This window comes from Passer domesticus, chromosome 3 (assembly GCF_036417665.1).
Source record: "Passer domesticus isolate bPasDom1 chromosome 3, bPasDom1.hap1, whole genome shotgun sequence".
Lineage (NCBI taxonomy): Eukaryota > Metazoa > Chordata > Aves > Passeriformes > Passeridae > Passer > Passer domesticus.
The window spans coordinates 121,172,908-121,193,534 of record NC_087476.1 but is presented as its reverse complement, the minus strand read 5'-3'; the positions used below and the strand labels follow the sequence as shown (position 1 = coordinate 121,193,534).

At 48.0% G+C, this 20,627-nt stretch overlaps 1 protein-coding gene across 5 annotated transcripts in view; it reads right to left on the bottom strand.

Annotated features, from left to right (window-relative positions):
- Positions 1–618: 618 nt before the first annotated feature.
- REL (REL proto-oncogene, NF-kB subunit) overlaps positions 619–20,627 on the bottom strand; it is a 44,839-nt gene continuing 24,830 nt past the window's right edge. For all 5 annotated transcript variants that reach the window (XM_064415626.1, XM_064415629.1, XM_064415630.1 and 2 more), the window contains 7 exons: positions 17,855–17,946; positions 8,100–8,240; positions 4,516–4,620; positions 4,003–4,215; positions 3,587–3,655; positions 3,410–3,484; positions 619–3,094 (listed from right to left, as the gene is read on the bottom strand). In XM_064415626.1, coding sequence (XP_064271696.1) covers positions 2,463–3,094; positions 3,410–3,484; positions 3,587–3,655; positions 4,003–4,215; positions 4,516–4,620; positions 8,100–8,240; positions 17,855–17,946 — 1,327 coding nt within the window. In that variant the 3' untranslated portion in view covers positions 619–2,462. The remainder of the gene's footprint in view (positions 3,095–3,409; positions 3,485–3,586; positions 3,656–4,002; positions 4,216–4,515; positions 4,621–8,099; positions 8,241–17,854; positions 17,947–20,627) is intronic.

Here is a 20,627-nt window from a genome sequence, read left to right as displayed (position 1 = left end):
CTCTTTGGCAAGGCACAGAGCTCCTCCCAGAACTCCCAGGCTGTTTTTTTATGGTAAATGTCCAAATGGGGAGGGGGGTGGAAGCTGATATGCAAATATCCCCGAGTTCTTGAGGCAGGGCACCAGTCACAGCAGAAATGAAACTGAGAAATGTAATCTGGGGGTCTGAACTTTGTTTCCAGTCCAGTTTTGCAACCATCACGTCCTGAATATTGCAGCAATAACATTCATGTTGTACTTGGGCCTTCAGCTGATTTTTAGGAGTATTTTTGTGAGTGCTCAAGCTCGGTGTTTGGTGAGAGCCAGAATTCATCTTGTATTTCCCCAGCTGGACACCTCTAATCCTCCCCCCTGCATTTTGGTTTTGCACCAGCTCAGCTGGGCCTGGAGAGCTGAACTGGCAGCACAGCTGTGCCCTTGTCCCCTCTGCCACAAATCCTGCTGGGGCAGATCAGCCCTCACAGGCCTGAGGTTTTATAGTGCCCACCAGCTACAGGGAGCAGAAAATACCCCAAAAAACCCCAGGACAAGTAACCAAGAACCTACCTTGTCCCTTTTCCCTGCCTTTCCCGTGGTGAGGGACGTCACCAAGCTGAGGAGGTTGCAGAAGCTGAGCACTTGGTATAACCAGTTTTTTTTAATTACCAAACCAACTCGTTTACAAAGGAAAACAGAACTTTGAAAATATTTAATTATACAGTAAAAACAAATTGTACTACAAAGAGCTTTCTATGAAGTGAGTAAAATGTTTACATTTAATATACTTAAAACTGAGAACTTCAAAAAAAAAAAAAAGAACTGAATAAACAACACGATTCAAGCTTTCTGTGTATTTCTTTGGATTTCTTTCCTCTTTGTATTGCTTAGGAATGGGGAGGAGAGGTGCAGACGTGAGGAAAAACTGCTTTAAAACAGGGAGAATCAATTGAGTTTGTTGTGTTCCTGGAGTTAGGGGAAGCAGTTTCCAAAGTTCACCTGACTGATGGAATTCCAGCAGCAGCACAAGCATGCTCCCACTGCTGTGGATTCCTGCAGGGAAGGCATCCCTGCTTTCTGTAAGCCACAGAGGGGTTCTGGAGCACCTTTCCTTGCGTACAACTCTACATCTCAAGTGGCTTTTTTGATCTGGGGGGAGGGTTTTAGACCTCATTGCTTTTTTTGTGGTTGCTGTCATTGTGCAGTTTTACGTCACCGAAAGGCGACAACGGGGACCCTTACCTGCCCTAAAGAGCAGCTGTGTCCCTTGAGAAATACACAGACAATTCTCTGTGTTGCTTCTTAAAAAAATACCAGTATAATAAAGTAGCCAAGGCCAGAGTGCCTTACCCAGCCAGTTACCTCCAGCTGGAGGTGTCAGAACAGCTCCTGCTCAGGCTAAGAGCGAAGACTGGGAATCAAGTGGGTGGGAAGAAGTTCTGGTTCCTGATACAGAGGACAGAGGAGTGGTTTTAATTAGTACAGACTGAAATGGCTTTAAAAGTTGTTAATAGAGGTGAGGCTGCACCAAGGCTTTGCCCTCCTGGGAGGGGGAGGCAGGATCTGAGCCTTCTTTGAAGCAGTCTCTTGCATAGCAGGAAACTGCCAGGATACCTGAGGAAAGAGTAAGTAGATACTTTGGCTCCAGAGATTCCTGCCTTTCCAAATCTCACTCACATGGCAGCTACATACACACACACACATCTTGCAGAGCAGTAACAGCTTCATTCCTAAAGCAACAGGGGCATGGCTTGTGAAACAGTGCATTCTGGGTGAAGTGCAGACAAGTCCTCACTTTCTGTTCCTTCTCTTGTGCAGTGATTTCCTTTACAACAGAGCTGGACTATTTAAAAACTCAAACCTTCCGGTCTTTTTAAATACATCTAACAATGACATAGTCATTAAAAAAAAATTTACGAGTAAATTTGCCTTCAAAGCAAACAGAATGCGCTGACTGTGGAAAATCAATACGTGTTCTCATTGTAGGAGAAGAATATTTATAGAAAGGGGGTTAAGAACCTAAACCTTTCAAGTATGCTGAGCAGAACTCAGGTGCCATTCATTACACGAGACTGAATTAGAGTGCTCACATGCAGGGGTTTTTTCCCTCATTTCTGTCCTATCAAAATTTAAATTTAATTTCTATAGCAAAAATGGCTATTTCAGAACAACTCCAACCCTGTGAAGTATTTGAAATTTTAACCCTTCTGAAGATGCCAGCTTTTACAGTCCCCAAAGCTAAGGAAGCTTTAAGTGTTAACAGTTCCCACTTCCAACAGGGAAAAAAAATACGACTACAAGGTACTTTTAAGGTACAGAAACCCCAAACCTCCCTCTCTAAGGGCACCACTGTGGGCTGCAACAATAAATAAGTTACATGGCGGAACTCGCACGGCAACATTCTGAAAGAGAAAGCAGGGACTCCAGAAGGGTCAATCACTCCTGTCCACGCAGCAGCAGCACCCGGGCAGCTCCACGCAGCCGGCTCACGGCTGATAGCTCTGCAAAATGTTATCGAAGGGGAACGACTGGTAGAGCTCGTCGGCGTCGTAGAACTGCCCGTCCGGCAGGCCCTGGTGCCCGGCGGGCCCCCGGGGCTCGCCCAGCCCCTCCGCGTCCATGAAGCCGTAGCTGGGCTCGGCCAGGCCGGGCTGCGAGGGGAAAGCGGCGGCGCCGGGCCCGGCCGGGGGCAGCGGCAGCGGCGGCTGCCGGGGCCCCAGCGCGGCGCCGAAGCGCTCCAGGCTGATGCTGCCGCAGCCCATGTCCTCCGTGTCCATGCCCAGCACGCCGCCGGGGAGGCTCTGCAGCTCGGGGGCCGGCAGCACCACGGCGCCCAGCCCGTTGGCGCTGCCGAAGGTCCGCAGGAGCCCCGAGTCCTTCTCGTCGGGCCAGGCCAGGGCGCCGTCGGGGAAGGCCGGCAGGGAGCCGCTGCCCTGGGGCTCCGAGGAGAAGCTGTGGTGCGGGTGGGAGCCGAGCATCCAGAACGAAGAGGACAGCACGTCCTGCTTGCCCGGCCCCGCCGCCGCCGCCTGCGAGCAGCTGGGGTACAGCTGGCCCGCGGGGGACAGCGCTCCCAGCCCCGCTGGCACCATCGGCGTGGCTGGAAACATGTTCGGTTCTAGGGAGAGAACGCCGCTTGTTAGGGGTTTCCTCAAATTACAAGTGGTGAAAAGCAAAGACAGCAAGATTGCAGGGGTGTTCCCACTGTCTATGGGCTTCACTGCTGTCCAGGATGGACCCCAGAGTTCTGAGCTGCCCACCTCACCCCTCTACAGCCCACGCTGAGGGTGACACAAGGAACTCAGAGCTTTAAGTTTGTACAGACAGAAGCATCACTGTCTTACAGGAAGAAACCCTCAAGAGATTAGAATTTCAAGCAAAGAGAGGGCACTACCTGTTTAAACCACCGTCAAAACCACAGGTAAAAACCTACCTTTCTTAATCGCCTTCCCTTCAGGAGTGACAACAGGGAATGGGGCTACTTTGGGCCTCTCCATCGTGCTTGATCCTGTGATGGAACACAACATGAGTGTGCAGCGTTTACAGGGAACAGCTCCATCTAAACGTAAGCTCACTCAAGCAAGAAGAAAAACACAAATATTTTCCTTACCACAGTCCTGTATGAGCTTCTGCCAAGCCAGCGTTGATCTTTGCCTTTTTGCTTTGTTGCCATATGGATCTACAGAGAAAGGAGTGGAAGGGGAAAGTGTTGCATTTCTCTTTAAGGAAGGAACTTAAGAAGGAAGTTCTCTAAAGGAACTCCCTAGTGGTACCAAGCTGTAGTAGGAATTATTTAAAGGAAAACACTGCAGGCATGGCAGCGCTAACAAACCATGCCAGTGTTACCCAACAGTAATTCCTGTATTTTCACTGAAAGAGGGAATAAACTGACTGCTGTAACTTTCAAAACCCACAACTCCACTTTGCCGAAGCAGCGCTGTGGATTTCTTATTAATTTAGCCACTACCAGGAGTGGCTTAAGTGACCATGGCTGTTGAGAAGCTCATCTCGTGGCTGGATCCATACCCTTTTCATCTGGCAGGTATCTGAAATCCATGGGTTCACTGACTTCCTGGTCCGAGGGCCTCCTGAGCTGCATCTTCACGGTGACGGGCTCGGAGATGTCCCTGAGGAACGGCGGCGTCCGGAACACGATGGCGACCTGGCGGTGCACGTCGGCCTGGGAGAAGGAGCCCTTGGCCTCCCAGTTGTCCAGGACAAACCTGACTTCTATGTCATCTAGGCCAGGAGAAACAGAAGATGCTTGTCAAGCTGGAAAACCGAGGACTTGCAGCAGGAAAAAAAGGGGGGAAGGAGCAAATTGAGGAGCCTGACTCAGGGTTCAGATCAGAGTAAAGGGCTCAGCTTTAAAGGCACAAGAGGTGCTGGGACCCCACAAACACAGAAGTTGTTCCACCCAGCTACAAACCCAAACCACTCTGAGGTGTGTGGTGAAGGGTTTCAGCCCCTCAGCAGGAAAATGGACATGGAATGTGTCCATTTGGGAAAAAGGGAGAGAAAAGTCCTAGTGCAGGTTACCTTTCTGAACTTTGTCACACAGCAGAAATATTTCGTCTCCTCCTTTGACGCTCCCACAGTTCTTGTTCACACGACAGATTCTCAGTTCTGCAGTGTTGGGAGCTCCTGGAAGCAAACAGGCAGACTGAATGACCTGGAATTACTGTGGCTTTGTCACTGTTGGACAGGAGGTGCTGGGAGTTCAGGCACATGCAGGAGGAGTGTGACACCCTGAAATCCACAGAAAGCAATTTCCTCCATATGGGAAATTCAGCAGCAGGGTCTGATATTCCATGATCCTACAAACACAAGAGACCAGCACTGCTGTGCCACCCACTCCCTAACGACTGCAGAGCAGTCCTAAACACTTCCCCCAGTGACATGGCTGTGCTCAGCCCTGCTGCCCTTCAAGCTGCAGAATTCAAAGCAGTTCTGTGGGTGACTGATTTACCTGGTACTGCCACACTTCCCTGGAAAGAGCTGGGCTACCAAGTCAGGAGAATTCCCCTCCATGAGGATCTGGCTGTGGTTCTGTTCTCAGAGGTACTTGGCCATGCAGCCTCTCCTCTGCTCCCCTCTGCAGGTGTCCAGCAGCAGCTCCATAATTTCACACCTTCACCCCAAACCACTCAAACTTCCAGCTCCAGACTGTGGCTGCACATGAACAGCCCTCAGGATAGGTGAGGATGGAGAGCTGCCTCCCAGCATGAATTAGCCCCCTCTGAAGGCTGCACACTGCATTCCAAACAATCTCACAGCTACGGGTGACTCCAGTGGGATGGAGCCACGCTCTGCCTGGTGGTGTCTGGCTCCATTCTGGAGCAGCAGCTCCAAACACATTTAAAGTGTCTGGAATGATCCAGCTGGTGCAGCTTTGACACCATGAAAGCTCCATGAGGCTCCACCACCACAAGCTCCCCATTCCAGACACAGAGAAGAAACACAAAAATCAAAGCTCATGGTGTCAACCTCCAAAAAAAGAACAAAAAACCAACCAACAAAAAAACAAACCAAACCAAACAAATCTGCTTTAGACTCTCAGTTTGAATCAATTCCTACCCAAGTACAGCTACAGCAGAAGACAGACTACACCTAGAGCAGAGTTCCTGGTAACCTCTCAGCAGTGCCCAATTACGTAGTTACTATCTGCAGCTATTACTGTCATTATTACAAGTGGGAGCTGCAGCCTCATGTATTACATGACACACACCACTTCATTTGCTGAATGAATCAGAGCCCTTCAAGGGAGGGGAAACCAAACAAAGCCAGAAACAGCACAGGGCCATGTGATTGACAGCGTCACGGCGCGCTTTTCACAGGAAAGGTAAATTAAGAATTGGGAGGAAAAGCCTAATTTTACCAGTGTTTCACTTCTGTGTGCTTGAATGGCACTCAACAGCAGAGAATCAAGGAGTGCTCCTGGTTGGAAGGGATCTTAAAAATTGTCCATGTCCAACTCCCCTGCCATAAGCAGGGACAACTTCCCCGATCCCAGGTTGCTCCAAGCCTTGTCCAGGACACTTCCAGGGATCCAGGGGCAGCCACAGCTTCTCTGGGCAATCTGTGCCAGGGCCTCCCCACCCTCACAGGGAAGAATTCCTTCCTAATATTCAATCTAACTCTTCCCTCTTTCTATTTGAAGCCATCACCCCCTGTCCTGTCACTGCACGCCCTTTTGTGAAAAGTCCCTCTCCAGCTCTCCTGCAGCTCTCTTTAGGTCCTTGTAACAGATTTTTGGGACAGTCTCCTTCAATGGAATCTGTTGTTTTGTCCTTAGACAAGGAATTCAGAAGGAAATCAACACCCCCAAACCCAGCGGATGTGGATGCACCACAGTGCTGTCAGCAGGAGGGCTGAGCCCAGCACCTGCCTCAGAGGGAGATGTTCCTCATCCCTGCCACCTCAGCTCCTGCCCAGTTCCTGTTCCTCACTGCCCTGCACCACATCCCTGGTGACAGAAATGGGCTCCTCACTGAAGATCACATTGTCTTCAACAAGGGCAGGAGAACATGCTGTACCCAAGCCCATTTCTCAGAAATGCTGAGCTGCCCCATCTGACTCTTCCTAAGAGTTTTTGATATGCAACTTGGGAAATTTCTGTTCCAAACCAGTTAACTTTAGAAGCATCTGGAAACAGGTGGTGCTGAATTTGAGACACTTGCAGCCTCTGCTAATGGGGTTGCCTGTGTGGTGTCAATATGATTCTTTTGTTTCTCATTACCCAGAGCAAGTGGAGGCTACGAAGGATGAGAAAGTGAAGAAAATAGTGGATTTGAAGTGTCCAAGCTGGCTTTCAGAGCATCTCTTTGCTCCTAGCCCGAGCAGATGTGTGCAGGCTCAGAGCCCAGGGGTGCCCAGGCTGCAGTCCCTGTCCCCTGAGGGCACAGCCTGGCTGCAGGGCAGAGCAGCTCCAAGCAGCCTGACACTTCTAAAAGCAACTGGGATCTGAAACCGAGCAGGGCTGATCTTTACGAGCTGTGGTTGGGTTTATTTACAGGGCTGCTACGCTACGGGGAGGGTTTGGGGTGCCTGCAGTGCTGCCCACAGACACCCCAGCACCCGCCCCTGCTTCCCCCACGGCGCCCAGCCGGCACTGACGTCAGCCCACGAGGGGTAATCATGATTTGGCACATTTCTAAATGGCATCTGAGGCAGGGCTGCAAAGCTGGTGCATCAGTTTTTATCTCAGCCCTGATTATTTCAGTGCAAGGGTTCTCAGTGACACAGTGCTCGCAGCTCCGGCTTCTAGATCGTTCTGGAGGAGACTCTAATTGTATCAGAGCCATCTGAGTTCATGCTCAGCATATTCACAATGGTTTGTGCCCACATCAACACAATCCTAACAACTTCAAGAAATGCAGATCTCATTTTATTCACTGCTTTCTGCTAAAATGAGCATGTCAAATATTTAGCATGGAAACACTCATGGTGCAGAAATGAAAAACACTGCAGGAGAGTTTCTCAGGATTAAGAGTTCTTTTGCTACTCTGCTCCCAGAGAGGAGTCCAGCACACACTGCTGGCTAAAATTCTCAGCTGCTGATCCCCTAGGGATGTCCAGTCTTGTGGAATGTGGAAAATGGTGGGAAGAAGGAGTGTCATGTACTTCTGCACCAACCAGGACACAAAAGGCCATCTGACAGCTTCCCACTGGCACAAATCTCCCTTGCAGATCCCATTCCAGAGCCCTCACAAGGCAAAGGCAAGACTCCTCAAGGGCACAAACAGGCTCCAGAGGACTCTCTTGGAAAGCAGATCAGCCTTGAGGCAGCCATCCATCTCTCACCACTATCACTTTAATCACTTGGCACATCAGGCATGAGCCTTTCCTTGCAATCACTGCTGCTGTGTGTGAACAAGGGCTGGAAAAACACCTGTGTGTGAGTCCAGGAATGCCACGGACAGTCCTTACTCTGGCTGGCCAACATTCCACCCTGGGATCACGTCTGAATGTATGCTGACTGTGACATTCATGCACCTGGCAGTCCCCGGCCACAGAAGCGACCCGGAGCTGGCACAGACCTCAGGAAGCTGGCATTCCCAAGCTGAAGGAAAAACAAACAAAGGGAGAAGGAAAAAGAGCCATTTGGCTGAGGGGGTACTCACTGTTGTCATAGATGGGGTTGGAAATCAGAGGAGGCAGGGCGATGGTGTAGTTGCCGTGCTCGTCGGGAAGGAAGGCTTGGAAGCAGAGCCGCACCACGTTGAGGTCGTACTCGTCGATGTTGTGCAGCTGCTCCTCGGGCACTGCAGCACAGACAGCACCCAGGGTCACTCTCAGAACCAGCACAGTGCCTCACCAAACTGGGCAAGAGGCCTCCACACACGTGCCCCCAGCCCCTGGGGCTGCATGAGTTAATCCCTTGCTCACAACAAACACGCTGAAGCCTTTCACACCTTCCTGCACACAGCAAGGCTCAGCTGTCCCAGCTCTCCTGTTTCTCCTGCCTGGGGTCCCCACCCTGCCTGCCACAACAGTTCCATGTATCTGTAGTTTAAAAGTAATTTGTTATTCTTCTTTGTGTGTGATAAAATTTACAAAATTAATATTGTACCAATATTTTGGTACAAAGGGATCCTAGGATCCCATTAAAGATTTTCTGCAGCACTCAGAGACTTCGGCTACATGGTATCATTATTTTCCTCTAGAAACTGAGATGGAAGAAGAGTCAGAAGGCAATTCCTGGGGCAAGAATGAATCTGGAAGAACAGACACCACCTCCCCACCCCACCACCACCAGTGTCACAGCTGTACCTTTCAGAGCAGGGATTAGTGGAGCCACTGGGATACAGATTTGTGACACAAGAAGGAAAGCCTTGCTGGAAAGGATCCATTTCCTTGCATATTCCTCCCCATGTCAAGCCCAGCAATGCATAACCCAAACTCAGCATTTCAATTTTGTTCACTCCTTATTTTAATTACAAGACACAGGGCCTGGGGTATCATTACTGAACATTTCAGGTATTCCCAGCTTAATGGACAACTCTGGGAAGAGCAGCCCCCTCTGAATTCTTCACTCTCCTTTAAGGTGTGACACTAAACCATTATGTTGGCATTCAATGCTAGTAAAAATGAGAAACTGGCTTAATTTCACTTAAGTAAAAGTACTGATAATTAAAATAATTACAAGTGTTTCTGTTTCCCCAAACCCCTCCCAGCAGCAGTTCAGCTGTTTCACTCTGCTCACAGTTACCCAAAGCCAGCATGTGCCAAGCCACCAGATCACCAGCTCTCCATTCTCCTCCCCTCCCTTTCAAAGGGCTCTTGCAAGAACAGAAGATTAAACGTGGCTGTGATAAGCAGCCTGGGGACCACGCTGTACTGATTAGATTGCCTGCTCTGACCTTTAGCATTTATCACTGGCTCAGGTCTCCACCCTGCCACGAGTGGGATTCCACAATGCCCACTTGAGTGGCTTCTTCCTTTTACCTTTTGATAAGTGTGAAATTGTAAGTGTGATGAGCTCAGAATACTTTCCACTGGGCGTACTGAGTCCTTCTGGTGCTGTGAATATCAATTTCTCCTGGTCTCTAGTGCAAAGGGAAATCAAGTCACCTTTCCCCTTCACAAGCCTGTGATCTGCAATATTTCAAGGCAAATACAGCAGCAAGTACAAAACTAAGCAACAACTGTGTGAGCTTCAGAAGTGCTGGGCCCAGGGGAGTTCTGCCCGTGAGCACTTTGCAGGCTGGTGCTGACTGTGCCACCAGACACACGAAGTTTTATGCCTTAATGCACTTCATCAGTTCACCTGCTGACCTGAAAGAGGATCTTTAGGAAAGGGGTTTGGAACAGACAGCTCCTCAGCCTGACCCGGATTTGGCTGGCTCCACAGCCCAGCTGCCTGATTCAGAGAGCACAGAAAGAGAAGTGCACTTCCCAAAGGGCACCCTGCAGAAGGGCTGTCAGGAGAGCAGCTCCAATCCATGCCCTGGCATCATGGCCAGCTCCCAAGGACACCCTGACACCAGGGCTCACGTTCCCATGCTGTGTCAGCCACTGGTGACCCTGGATCCCTGCAGGGACCCAAGGGGTGCTCAAACCTCAAACCTCTTCACAATGAAACAGAGATTCAGTGCCTTTGCCTGTCTGTGGGTGGAAGCTGAACACGAAATCTGGATCTGGCTTCTGACCCTGGATCCAAAGTGAGGACTTTGTGGTTGTGCAACCAAGGCCCTCTCTCACGCTAAAGGAGCCTCAGTGCTGCTCTGTGCCTTCCACAGGGAAATGTGCCTCTTCCTCAGAAACATGGAACAGCAGACTGAAGCCTAAGAGCACTCAAGAAAAGCAAAAATACTCTAGATATGGAGAAAATTAGCAATGCTAATGTTCAAATGATGTCATTTCCTAACTACAAACTTGCGCAAATTCCCAATAAATCTGTCTGACACCTGACACAGGAGTGGTGTGCCAAGAACGGCAAGGGACAGAATCACTGTGTACAGCTCATTCTATTGCAGCAGAACCCACTGCTCCTGATTTGCATGTTTTCATAAACGATTTAATAGAATCTTTAAAAATCTGTCGTTTGAAAGAGGAAGTGTTCAGTCAAGAGTGATTCCTCTTGGGCTATTTTTAACCCTACAAGAAGAACATAACAGTGCAAGAAAAGGAGAACAAGACAGCTGCAACTCCATCTTGTGATGACAAGCTTTAAAAAAGAGACACACCAGCTTCCATGTGCATATGAAGAAGCACACAGCTTTTACCGATTTCAAAACAAGACAATCATCCAAACAAAACAAAATGCTGTTATTTTTAACAAACATCTAATCCTGCTCCCTCTGAAGTAAATTTGGGAGCAGCCACTGACTTGGAAGGGATGCTGGCTGACACCTTGGGAATATTAAAAGCAAACAAAGCCAAGGCAGACAAACACCCTGAGTAACGCCTGGAGCGCGGCCAGGCGGAGGATGGTCACGGCATCCCATCCCATTCCACCAACCTCTCTGCAGAAGGACAACAGAGGGGTTAAACCTGACAAACCTGAAGTCATTAAAGTTAGGAAACGCTGTCGAAGATTTTGGGAACGCTATGTACTGGAGAGGAGGAGCAGCCACTCCGCCAAGCCCTGCACAAGCAGGAGTGAAACCGGGGGGAGCATCGCACGTGGGAAGGAAAAACGTCACCCCATGTGGCACCTTGGGGGCACAGGTGTGGTGAAAAAAGGCCCCAACACAACACAAGAACCAAAAAAAAAACAAAAAGGGAAGAAGGTCTCTGGTTTTGGCAAGGGTTCAACTTCCTCTTCTGACTGCTGCTCGCTGTGTGGTACCACACCTTAGTGTCTTCATCTGGATCCAGCTGAAAGGGCTGGAGCCCAACCAAAAGCCTGGGTATATTCCTCTGATGGCCCAGACTAATTACAAAAAAATAGCCTTAACCTGGCAGAAATCCTTTAACTGCAGTTATCTCTGCACACAGGAACACATGAAGGGCTATCTGTAATCCTTACAAGGAACTTTCAGAAGTAACTCACAGAAATTAAAATAATATTTTAAAATAACTAAAATTCTAAGGTAAATATAAGATTATGATGTCAAAAAAGTCCATAAAAATACCAGCAGTACCCTGGTAAAAGAAATCCAACCCCACTCACCAAGATCCTGGCAATAGGAGTATCTGGAGTTACAGTCAAACCCGGGGAGGATTTGCTGCTCCTCTGGAAAGATGCTACAATAACCAGTAAATAATTTCATTATAGATCTGTTTACAACTCCTCTGAACAAAATGCTGGTTCCTCAGCTTTACTAAATAATTATCTTGGAAGTAATTCCCTAATCCATTGTCTGCTAAGGTGGGAAGGGAGCAATACAGTCCCAGTGTGGGCAAAACACCCCACCTGAGCTGAACTGTGAACTCCTTCCAACCCGAGCTAGCTGATCCAGGCATCAGGTTTGGGTTGTCCTTGTCTCTAAAATCCAGAGATGCCCTGCTGGGATTCCACTGAATCCCACTGAGAACCTGCTGGATTTGCTTCTGGAACACAAAATTAGAGACTTTCTAGGTTCAACACACTAACGTGCAAGTCCAAGTTTGGACACAAAATTAAAGATGCTGGTAAAGTCAGGTCTCCTGTCTATTAATTTCTAATTATAGTTTTATAGGTTTTTTAGTATTTCAATAGCTTTCAACATCCAGCAAGGCCAATAAAATGTCATTTATATGATTAAACTGATGGGGTATTAAGGGCTCTGATGTTCACTCACAAGGTGATGCTTCAGGGAAAGTGAAAGTTTATTCTGAACAGTGAAGAGAAATGATAAAGGGTTTGAGTTTTTGACTGATAATTGACACCTGTCAATTATCTCCCTCACACAGAGCCCATCACCCAGCTAATGATGTCAACCTTCTGGAGTGGGCAGAGCTGGAGAAATCTCAACTTAACCTGCATGGAAACTTCCAGGGCAGTGTGGTATGACACAGTCAGAGAGGGGGCTCTGTGGAGAGCACAGCTCACCCTGCAAAGGGACATCCTGTGACCTTCCCCCGGCAGTGAGGGGCTGCAGGGGCACAGGAGCCACATGAGATGTCAAAGAGAATGACCTTCCACAAGTTAAAACACCCCAGAGATCACACATCATTAATAATCATCACACATCACTCCCCACATGTGTGGGGAGCACACATCATTAATAATCATCATGAGTTGTTTCTCTCTTACGCAGATGAGGGTTTTTAATTTAGGGATATGCTGGGAGCTCAGTTTCATTTGAGGGATGACACAGAAGTGGTTTGCCTGCAGGGTTTTGCTCCTGGAGTACAAAGATACCCCCCTTGGCCCTGATACCGACTGGGCAGTCTAACTCGGTCCATGCCAGAGGTTTTGCTGCAAAAGGTGTCTCTGCCCAACCTTTCCAGCACTGCTCAGGCTGGCTCAGCTCTCATGTGGTGAATCAGATCAAGGAACTGGTCTGGCTCAGAACTATCTTGCCAGAAGGGAAGAGGAAAAGGCTTGTTTTCAGCCAGCTGGTTCCCACGACAGGCAGCCCTGGCGCAAGGGAAGCGGTGGGAGCAGAGCTTCTTCCAGAGCTGCTCCTGATTTACACCAGCTCAACCAGGCAAGTCACAGGTCCCTCTTGGTACCCAGGAGGTCCATTTCAGACCCAGCTTATCCCCCCAGCCTAAATCCCTGCTGCAGCCACAGCTGTGCTGGTGTAGCCTTTCACTAACACTTCCCAAGGGGTAGGATCCTGCAGTGGTCTGGGCTGGAAAGGACCTTAAAGCTCACCCAGATCCACCCCCTGCCATGGGCAGGGACACCTTCCACCTTCCCAGGTTGCTCTGAGCCCTGTCCAACCCGGCCTTGGACACTGCCAGGGATGGGGCAGCCACAGCTTCTCTGGGCAACCTGTGCCAGGGCCTCAGCACCATTAAAGAATTTCCTTTGCATATCCAACCTAAATTCTGCTCTTTGTGTTTGAACCCATTACTCCTTGTCCTATCACTAGCCCCTGATGAAGAGTCCTGGTGAAGCTGGGGACAAGGGGAGGGAAGGACTGTGGCAGCTCTGTGTTTCTTCTCCCAATACACCCACACCTGTTTTATTCCACTGAGATCCATAAAAAGGTAATTTTCAATGAATTCTGCAGGAAAAAACAGAAACTTTTACCTTTTACCTGTACCTTGAAGTGTGCATCAGCAGCACCCATTTTTCAAAAAGCAAAAACTCGGAGTTGGTGAATGCAAACAACTAAAATTCAGATTACATGCTAGAGTCAGTAAATGCCTCAGCTTTTGTGGATACATTTCCCTGGTTTACAGAAGAAAGAAATGCAGGGAAGGCGAATGGCCTGGCCAAGGGAAGAACTGGAAATACAAATCAACTCAGCACTTGTTTTGCCTAGACAGTGTTTGTCTGGCTTCTTTTCCTGTTTTAAGTTCAACATGAAAAAGGTAAAGTTGGAAGAGATTTAAACAAGTGTATCCATCAGCCTCTGAACATTCCTGATACCTTTCTTTAGCAGTTTCTGTTTCTATCACAGAAAAATAAAGAAGTCAGCATATTTGTCTTGCTACCTGGTAATCTTCCTTTTTAAACAATTTGAAAGGGGGCTGTCCTTTATTATTAACACATTTTGGAATGAGCAGAAAGGAGCATTTGCAGGAGACCAGAGGAACAAAGAGCTTCCCAAAGCTAAGTGCTAGAGCCATGGCATGATCAGCACACGCAGCTTCCCTCGAGTGGGTTTGCTCTGTGCCCCTGCAAAAGCTGCTGCCACTCACTACCACGATTTTGCACTTCAGGATTCAACTGGGGGGGCTGCCCATTTGTTTTAATACAAGAAAAGAAGCTCAAAGTTTCTTGTGATACCAGAGATCATTACAGCAGACACCTTCAACCCACTCCCACTGCCAAGAGCCGCTCACGTAATCCGTGAAACTCCGTAAAACTCCCTCTGGAGCTGGCGCAGGTGCAGGGGGGCTCCTGGGGAGAGCAGCAGCAGAGGAGAGGGGGTTTCTTGTGGAAGCAGCGGCGGAGGAAGCTGCAGAGAGGGCCGGCGTGGGCAGGAGGCGGGCGCGGCGGGGGCGTCACGGCACCGCCGGTGACGAGCGCGGAGCGCCGCGGGGTCAGCGCGCGCGGGCGGGAAGGGGAAACGGCAGAGGAAGCGGAGGCACACGCAGACCTGCTGAGTGTGGGCTGCTGGGGAGAGCCTAAAAGTGAACTGCACGCTCCTGCGAAGGAGCAGGAAGGTTAAACTTTGGCAAGCTCCGGGGAAAGTCAGGTTATCCCTGCCGATAAAATCTGAATTTGGCGATTCTCACTCCAAGACAAGTCTGGGTTTTTCGTGCTGTCGTGCGTTTGGCTAGAAAAAGGTCAGTCCTCTGCACTGAGTACAGTTTTTCCATAATTTAAAGAAAACACTTAGGGCTTTTCCTCATTGACAATTAACTCCAGTTGTTATTAACTCAATTGTTGTCTCTATGTCAAGTCACACCCACTCACAAAAGCTCTTAACTGAAAACTGGCTCTTCTTTTAATTTGAGTTGGCTGTACATCAGACAGTGCATGGGAAGACAAGGATATGGCACAACTCAACAGCTCCTAAAAGAAAACAAACACCATAGAAAGCAGACATGGACCAGCTCCACTGGAGGAGTAACTCTGCTCCTTCGATGCTGTGCCATTTGTATCATCATCATCACCACCATGCCAAGGAGTCCCAGTTGCATTTCAGGCTGACACTGTGCCCCATTTCTCTGGAGTGCTCAGAGATGAGAGACAAAAGGGATTTCTAGAATTCTTGAGATTGTCAGAGGACAAAAATATACGGTGTGTGCTTTGTGAACACCACGGATCACGAACACGGTGCGGAAACAGCAATTCCCTCTCTCTCAAACAAGGCTAACACAAGAGCAGCAACCTGATTGCAAGTCATCCATCCTAGTGAATGCACACAGCTGCCACAGCCTGTGCTGAGCTTCACAAGGGACAAATGCTGCCAGCCAACACTGGGAATTCACAGGGAGACAGCCTTACACAGGTGCACTCACAAATGACTCCGATGCACCTCCAGCTGGGCACACGGCAGCGATCTGCAAACAAGTTCCGATCACCCAGGGATCTCTTCCCCAAAAGAAGGCTCACGACAGGGAATGCTTGCTCCAGAAGAAAGTGGGAAAGACAAAAGAAAAGCCTACCAGCACACAAGCACCCTGAAGGCTCATTTTCCATCAAGTTCCTTTGATGATGTCATACAAGAAATGAGTAACACCAACTTGCGACCTGCTCCGGAATGTCTCTAAACAGGGAAGTCAGATGCCTCTCTGAAGACACAGAGGTAAAGCACAATGCAGGATGGATTCAGCACAGCCTGCACAATCCTGGAAAATGTACCAACACTCCTCTGACCTTAAAAAACAAACTAAATCCATATGTAAAACTTTCAACTTTGTCAAGCAGTGAACATTTGCAGTGATTGCTGCTCGCAAAACCCTGCTCTGATCAACTAAATAAACACGCAAAAACATTCCTGTCACTAATCCTGTTTTATTAGACCTTGGTCTCAGGCCTTTCTAGGCTCTGCTCAGCGTGGGACTGCCCTGGAGGCCGTTCTCAAGTGGCTCTGCTTTGTGCTGACACGTTAACATGCGCCGAAGGGCAACGACGCGGCTGGGGACAGCCAGCGGCCCCTTCTCAGCACAGCCCCTGCCAGAGCAGGCTGCTGCCCTGTGTGCCACCCAGGCAGGCTCTCCCCTGATGCCAGGACAGAAAAGTGGCCTCCTCCACTGGTGGGAAGCAGCCCAGGATCTGCCTGGATGCTGCCGAGTACAACTTTCTGTAATCGCCCAAAATTTATTAGTAGATGTGGAGTTAAGTGTCAACAACTGTAAAAATCTACTTCCTTCTAAAGAAAAGTTCCCCTTTTATTGTTTGAAATCAAGGTAGAGCTGGCTGAGTCAAGGCAACATAATTCAAACCCTTAAAGTGTTTAAATTGTGCTGGTGAACTAAACTCTTGTCAAAATACTGTGGGCATGCATTATCATAACTAGGGTATTTGTTCAGATGGGTCATCAGGGCCATCAGCCTGATTCCAAACAGCTGCTCTAAAATTAAGAAAAATACCTAAGACATTTCTTATTCTGTGATAAATTCAGCATCCTTCTTTTTGTCCCAATTTAGGGACATGTGTTTTTAAAGCCAGCCTGAAATCCAGCTCTCAACTCTCCATAAAGGATCTTATCTGAATATAGCAAGAATTCTGTGGGTATTAGAAAACCCATGGAAGTGTCTGGAGAATCTCCAAGCTCCTGCTTAGGGAAATACATGACTACACTGACATTGCTTAGCTAATAATTTGGTGGTATTTATGCTTTTCAACTAATTCCCTCAAGTTATGCCTGCATTCTGCATGTGTTGGTCCCACTGCAATTGGCCAAAAAATTTTGCAGTGTGTTCCCCACCCCCTCTGTGCAGAAGCTTGGCAGTTAAATTGCTGTGAGGGGAGTTGGTTTAGCAGGTTGATCTGGAGGGAAACCACTCTCCTTTTTTTATTTTTTGCTTTCAAGTTGGTTTTCCACTGGAGCAACTCGCTGTGGGGCCACGCAGCCCCTGTGTGTGGTGGTGTGAGGAAAGTGGTGGGAGTGTGTGAGCAGGGATGGAGGGAAGAGCAGGATGACTCCTTCTGAGAGCAGCCCACAGATCAGTCACAGCAAACAAAACCCTGTGGGCAACCTCACAGGTGTGGTTCTGCAGCAGCAGGTCCTGCCTCTGCCCTTGGTGAGCCCAACCACAGCATCACAGGATGGTTTGGGGTGGAAGGGACTGGAAAGATCATCTTGGGCAGGGACACCTCCCACCAGACTGGGCTGCTCCAAGCCAGCCTTGACACTGCAATCCTGCTGTGGATTTCTGAGCCCCCATGCTGTGAGATCAAGTGAGGGGCAGTTCCCAGTGGGCTGTGAGCCCCCTGACCTGGCCACAAGAGACACAGCAAGAGAGGAGATGAGAAAGTGCCAAGTGAGATTTGTACTGGATTAAGTTGTTGCAGAGTTATGCTAATTCAGTCTTTTACTCTCATCACTGCCAAAACTGGGGAAATCCAACTCCCAAGACACTTGTAGAAGTTTCCAGGAAAGGTTTCTGCTGCTATCCCATTCCTTCTGTCCAAGCAGCAACTCAGACTGCTGCTGGGAATTACAAAAACTCAATATAAAAAGAAAAAGGGCAACAATCCAAATAGATTCATCATGTGATGACTGGGAAGAAAGACTAGGAGGGACACAGAAGGGGAAGACTGCTTCTCAGAAAGAGATTTTTTGGAGAAGAAAATAAAGCTCCAACACAAAAGCAAAGGCAGGACAGGACAAACAAAACCCCATCACCCTGCCAAGAGAACCAGCTGATTTCCACTCACCATTGAAAGGGTTAATTTTCTTTGAGATTCGTAAAGAAATGGATTCCTTCAGGTCTTTCTTCTTCACACACTGAATGCCCAGGTTCTGAAAACTGAAGCATATGTGGCAAGATTTCAGCAACTAATAACATCTTCAGTGTGGACTATTAAATAAAATAATTATGGTAGTTAGCGTGTGATAACATCCAGTGTCAGAAATTTTTAAAAATCTTCTTTTGAGAAGAGTGTACAAGACCTGAAGAGCAAAGATGCTGTTTTTCCTAAAGTAAGGGCAGACACAGAAGCAGAAAAACCCTAAAATAAAATTCTAAATCATTTACATTCTTAAAAATATATATTTCTATATTAAAATTTATTACTCCGCAGTAAATCTACAGGAATTACAAAGCGAGATACTCAGTCTTGGGTGACTTATAATGACAATCATTTTTATAATCAATTAACCTGATAATTTGCATTAGTTAAAGTATTTGCTCTCCTTTTATCAGGGAATGTAAATCTTAAACACTATTATAAAGGGGTTTTTTTAACAGGTCAAAACAGGTTTTTAAATCTCACATAGTTATGGAAAAGTTCTGAAGAGCTGCAGCTCCTCCTGATTTGCATAAAAGTGCAGGTCACCCTGATGCAGGAGGTGGGGGGAGTCCCAGGCAGGCTGACTCTTTCCCACATGGAAAAACCATGACATCATCAAAGCTGAGTGGATGTAAAGCAGGAAGTTAAAAAAAAAAGAGAAAAAAAAAGAGAAATAATCTGTGTTTCATGATGTTACAATAAGCTCTGAAGATGGGTTGTGCCAGCAGGCATCTTTCTCCAGAAGTCCCAGCCATTTCCCTTCCTTTGAAACTCCACAAGCCTTCTTTGCTTCAGCAAAAGAGCATCTTACTGCACCTAAAGACAGTCCTTGTTCCTGCCAAGAGTGCTTGTACACTTCTGAACAGGCCTATCCTAGCATGATGTTCAATTTATTTCAATTTATTTGTTCAAGACTCCCCTGTCTGTGCCCAACAGCTGTGTTCAGAGGTTCCCAAACCCTCTGCCAGCAGGCTCCACTTCCAGCACCTCTGCTCCTCACTAGAGCAAGGTCTGCAAACTGAACATGGCATGACCTAGGGGAAAATCAAACACAGCAGCATCTCATCATTCACTAAAGCACTTTGCCTTCCTGTCCTGGCTGCAGAATTCAGACTGGGACTGTACCTTGGTGAGCAATCCCATTTCCAGCTGCTCCTGGAGGAAGTACTTTCTTTAGGGCTGGATCACAGCACACATTATCTCCCCCTCCTCAGAACACCCCCTGTATTCCACAGATTGTTTGAAGCACACCTCAAAGTCCACAAACAGGGGCAGTTCCTTATTGCACCCCCAAACAAAGCCTCTCGTGGACAGGAGGCTTTCCAGCAGCCCGAAATTGTCGGGTTATCAATGTTTTCAAAGGCTGTGCTGTCACAGTGAAAGTGTGTGCTCAGCCATGCCTAGGCAGAGCTGGGGCAGAGGAGGAACTGCTGGGAGCCCCAGCAGCCTGTGGGGTTTCACATCGATGGGCGCTGACAGGAAGCAAGTGAGATAACGAGAAGAGAGAGGGAGAAGTAGGAAGAGAGAAAGAAAAAAAATTAAAAACAGCTAAAAAAACTATGATATCATCCTTGTAGAGAGAAGAAACTAGGAAGTAAAAAATCTGAGTACACAGGCAGCCCCACAAGCTCTGACTTTCCTGCTCTTGCCTTGATGTCTCGGCCAGGGAGGGCTCTGATCAAGTTTGGGCAGCAGTACAAAGATCATTATACCACAGGCAGAACAAAATGCTTGGGAACTTTAAAACATGGGGAACTTTGAACAGCAGAAAGCAGAGTAATTACTCAGAGCAGCCCAAAATCTGTGATTAATAATTCCACTTCTACTGAGGGGAAAAAAAAAAAAGGATTTTTGCTCAATTTGGGATGCTCAGCAAGAGCAAAGAGCCAGAAACACTATTGAGAGAGGACATCTCCTGCTCACTAATACTGGATGAGGCTTTTCTCCATCACGAAGAGAAGAATGTGAAGGTTGAGTCACCAGCCACAAAAAGGAAAATGACTTTAAACATCCAGATCCAATTATGGATCATACTGTTCTTTCATCTTAAAGCAACCAATGATTTGTTAAAAAAAAATGAGTGTACTGATGCTGGAAACATTTCAAAGGGAATGTGGCAAGCCTCCTCCCATCAGGACCTCCAATGTCAAACACAAAGCTCACAGTTTCACATTATCAATAAAATGAAAGCAGCCCACTTACTATTCTGTAGGTAACTGAGAGGCTCACATCCTAAAAATATTGAGAAGAATTCATGGATGGAGCAAACAAGCACCAGTGCTCGAAGTGAAACAGAGGCATGGCATTATGCCAAAGGACAGGATTTGATGCACACACATAATGGGGATGAAATCACAATCTGGCAAATAAATATCTGCAGAGCATCCCAGTGCTTCTTGGCGTGACATCCTGCAAAGGCCTCTCCTGTTGCCTCCACACTGGACCTTGTGCAACCAAATGCCAAGAGGAGAAGCAATCCTCAGGGTCTTCCTGCACTCAGTGATGGGAACACTCGGGCTTTTCTGCTTCGGATCAGCAGGCACAGAGCTGAGGGGAGGAAGTGGGATGGGCCAGAACAGCAGACTTCCTTTGACCTTGGCTAGGAGGCTTCATCTGAGAAGGCCAAGGGGAAGCTGGTGAATGGATGGTCAGAGGAAGGTGCAAGGTCCTGCTGGATTTAGGATGTCTGGAAGTCAGC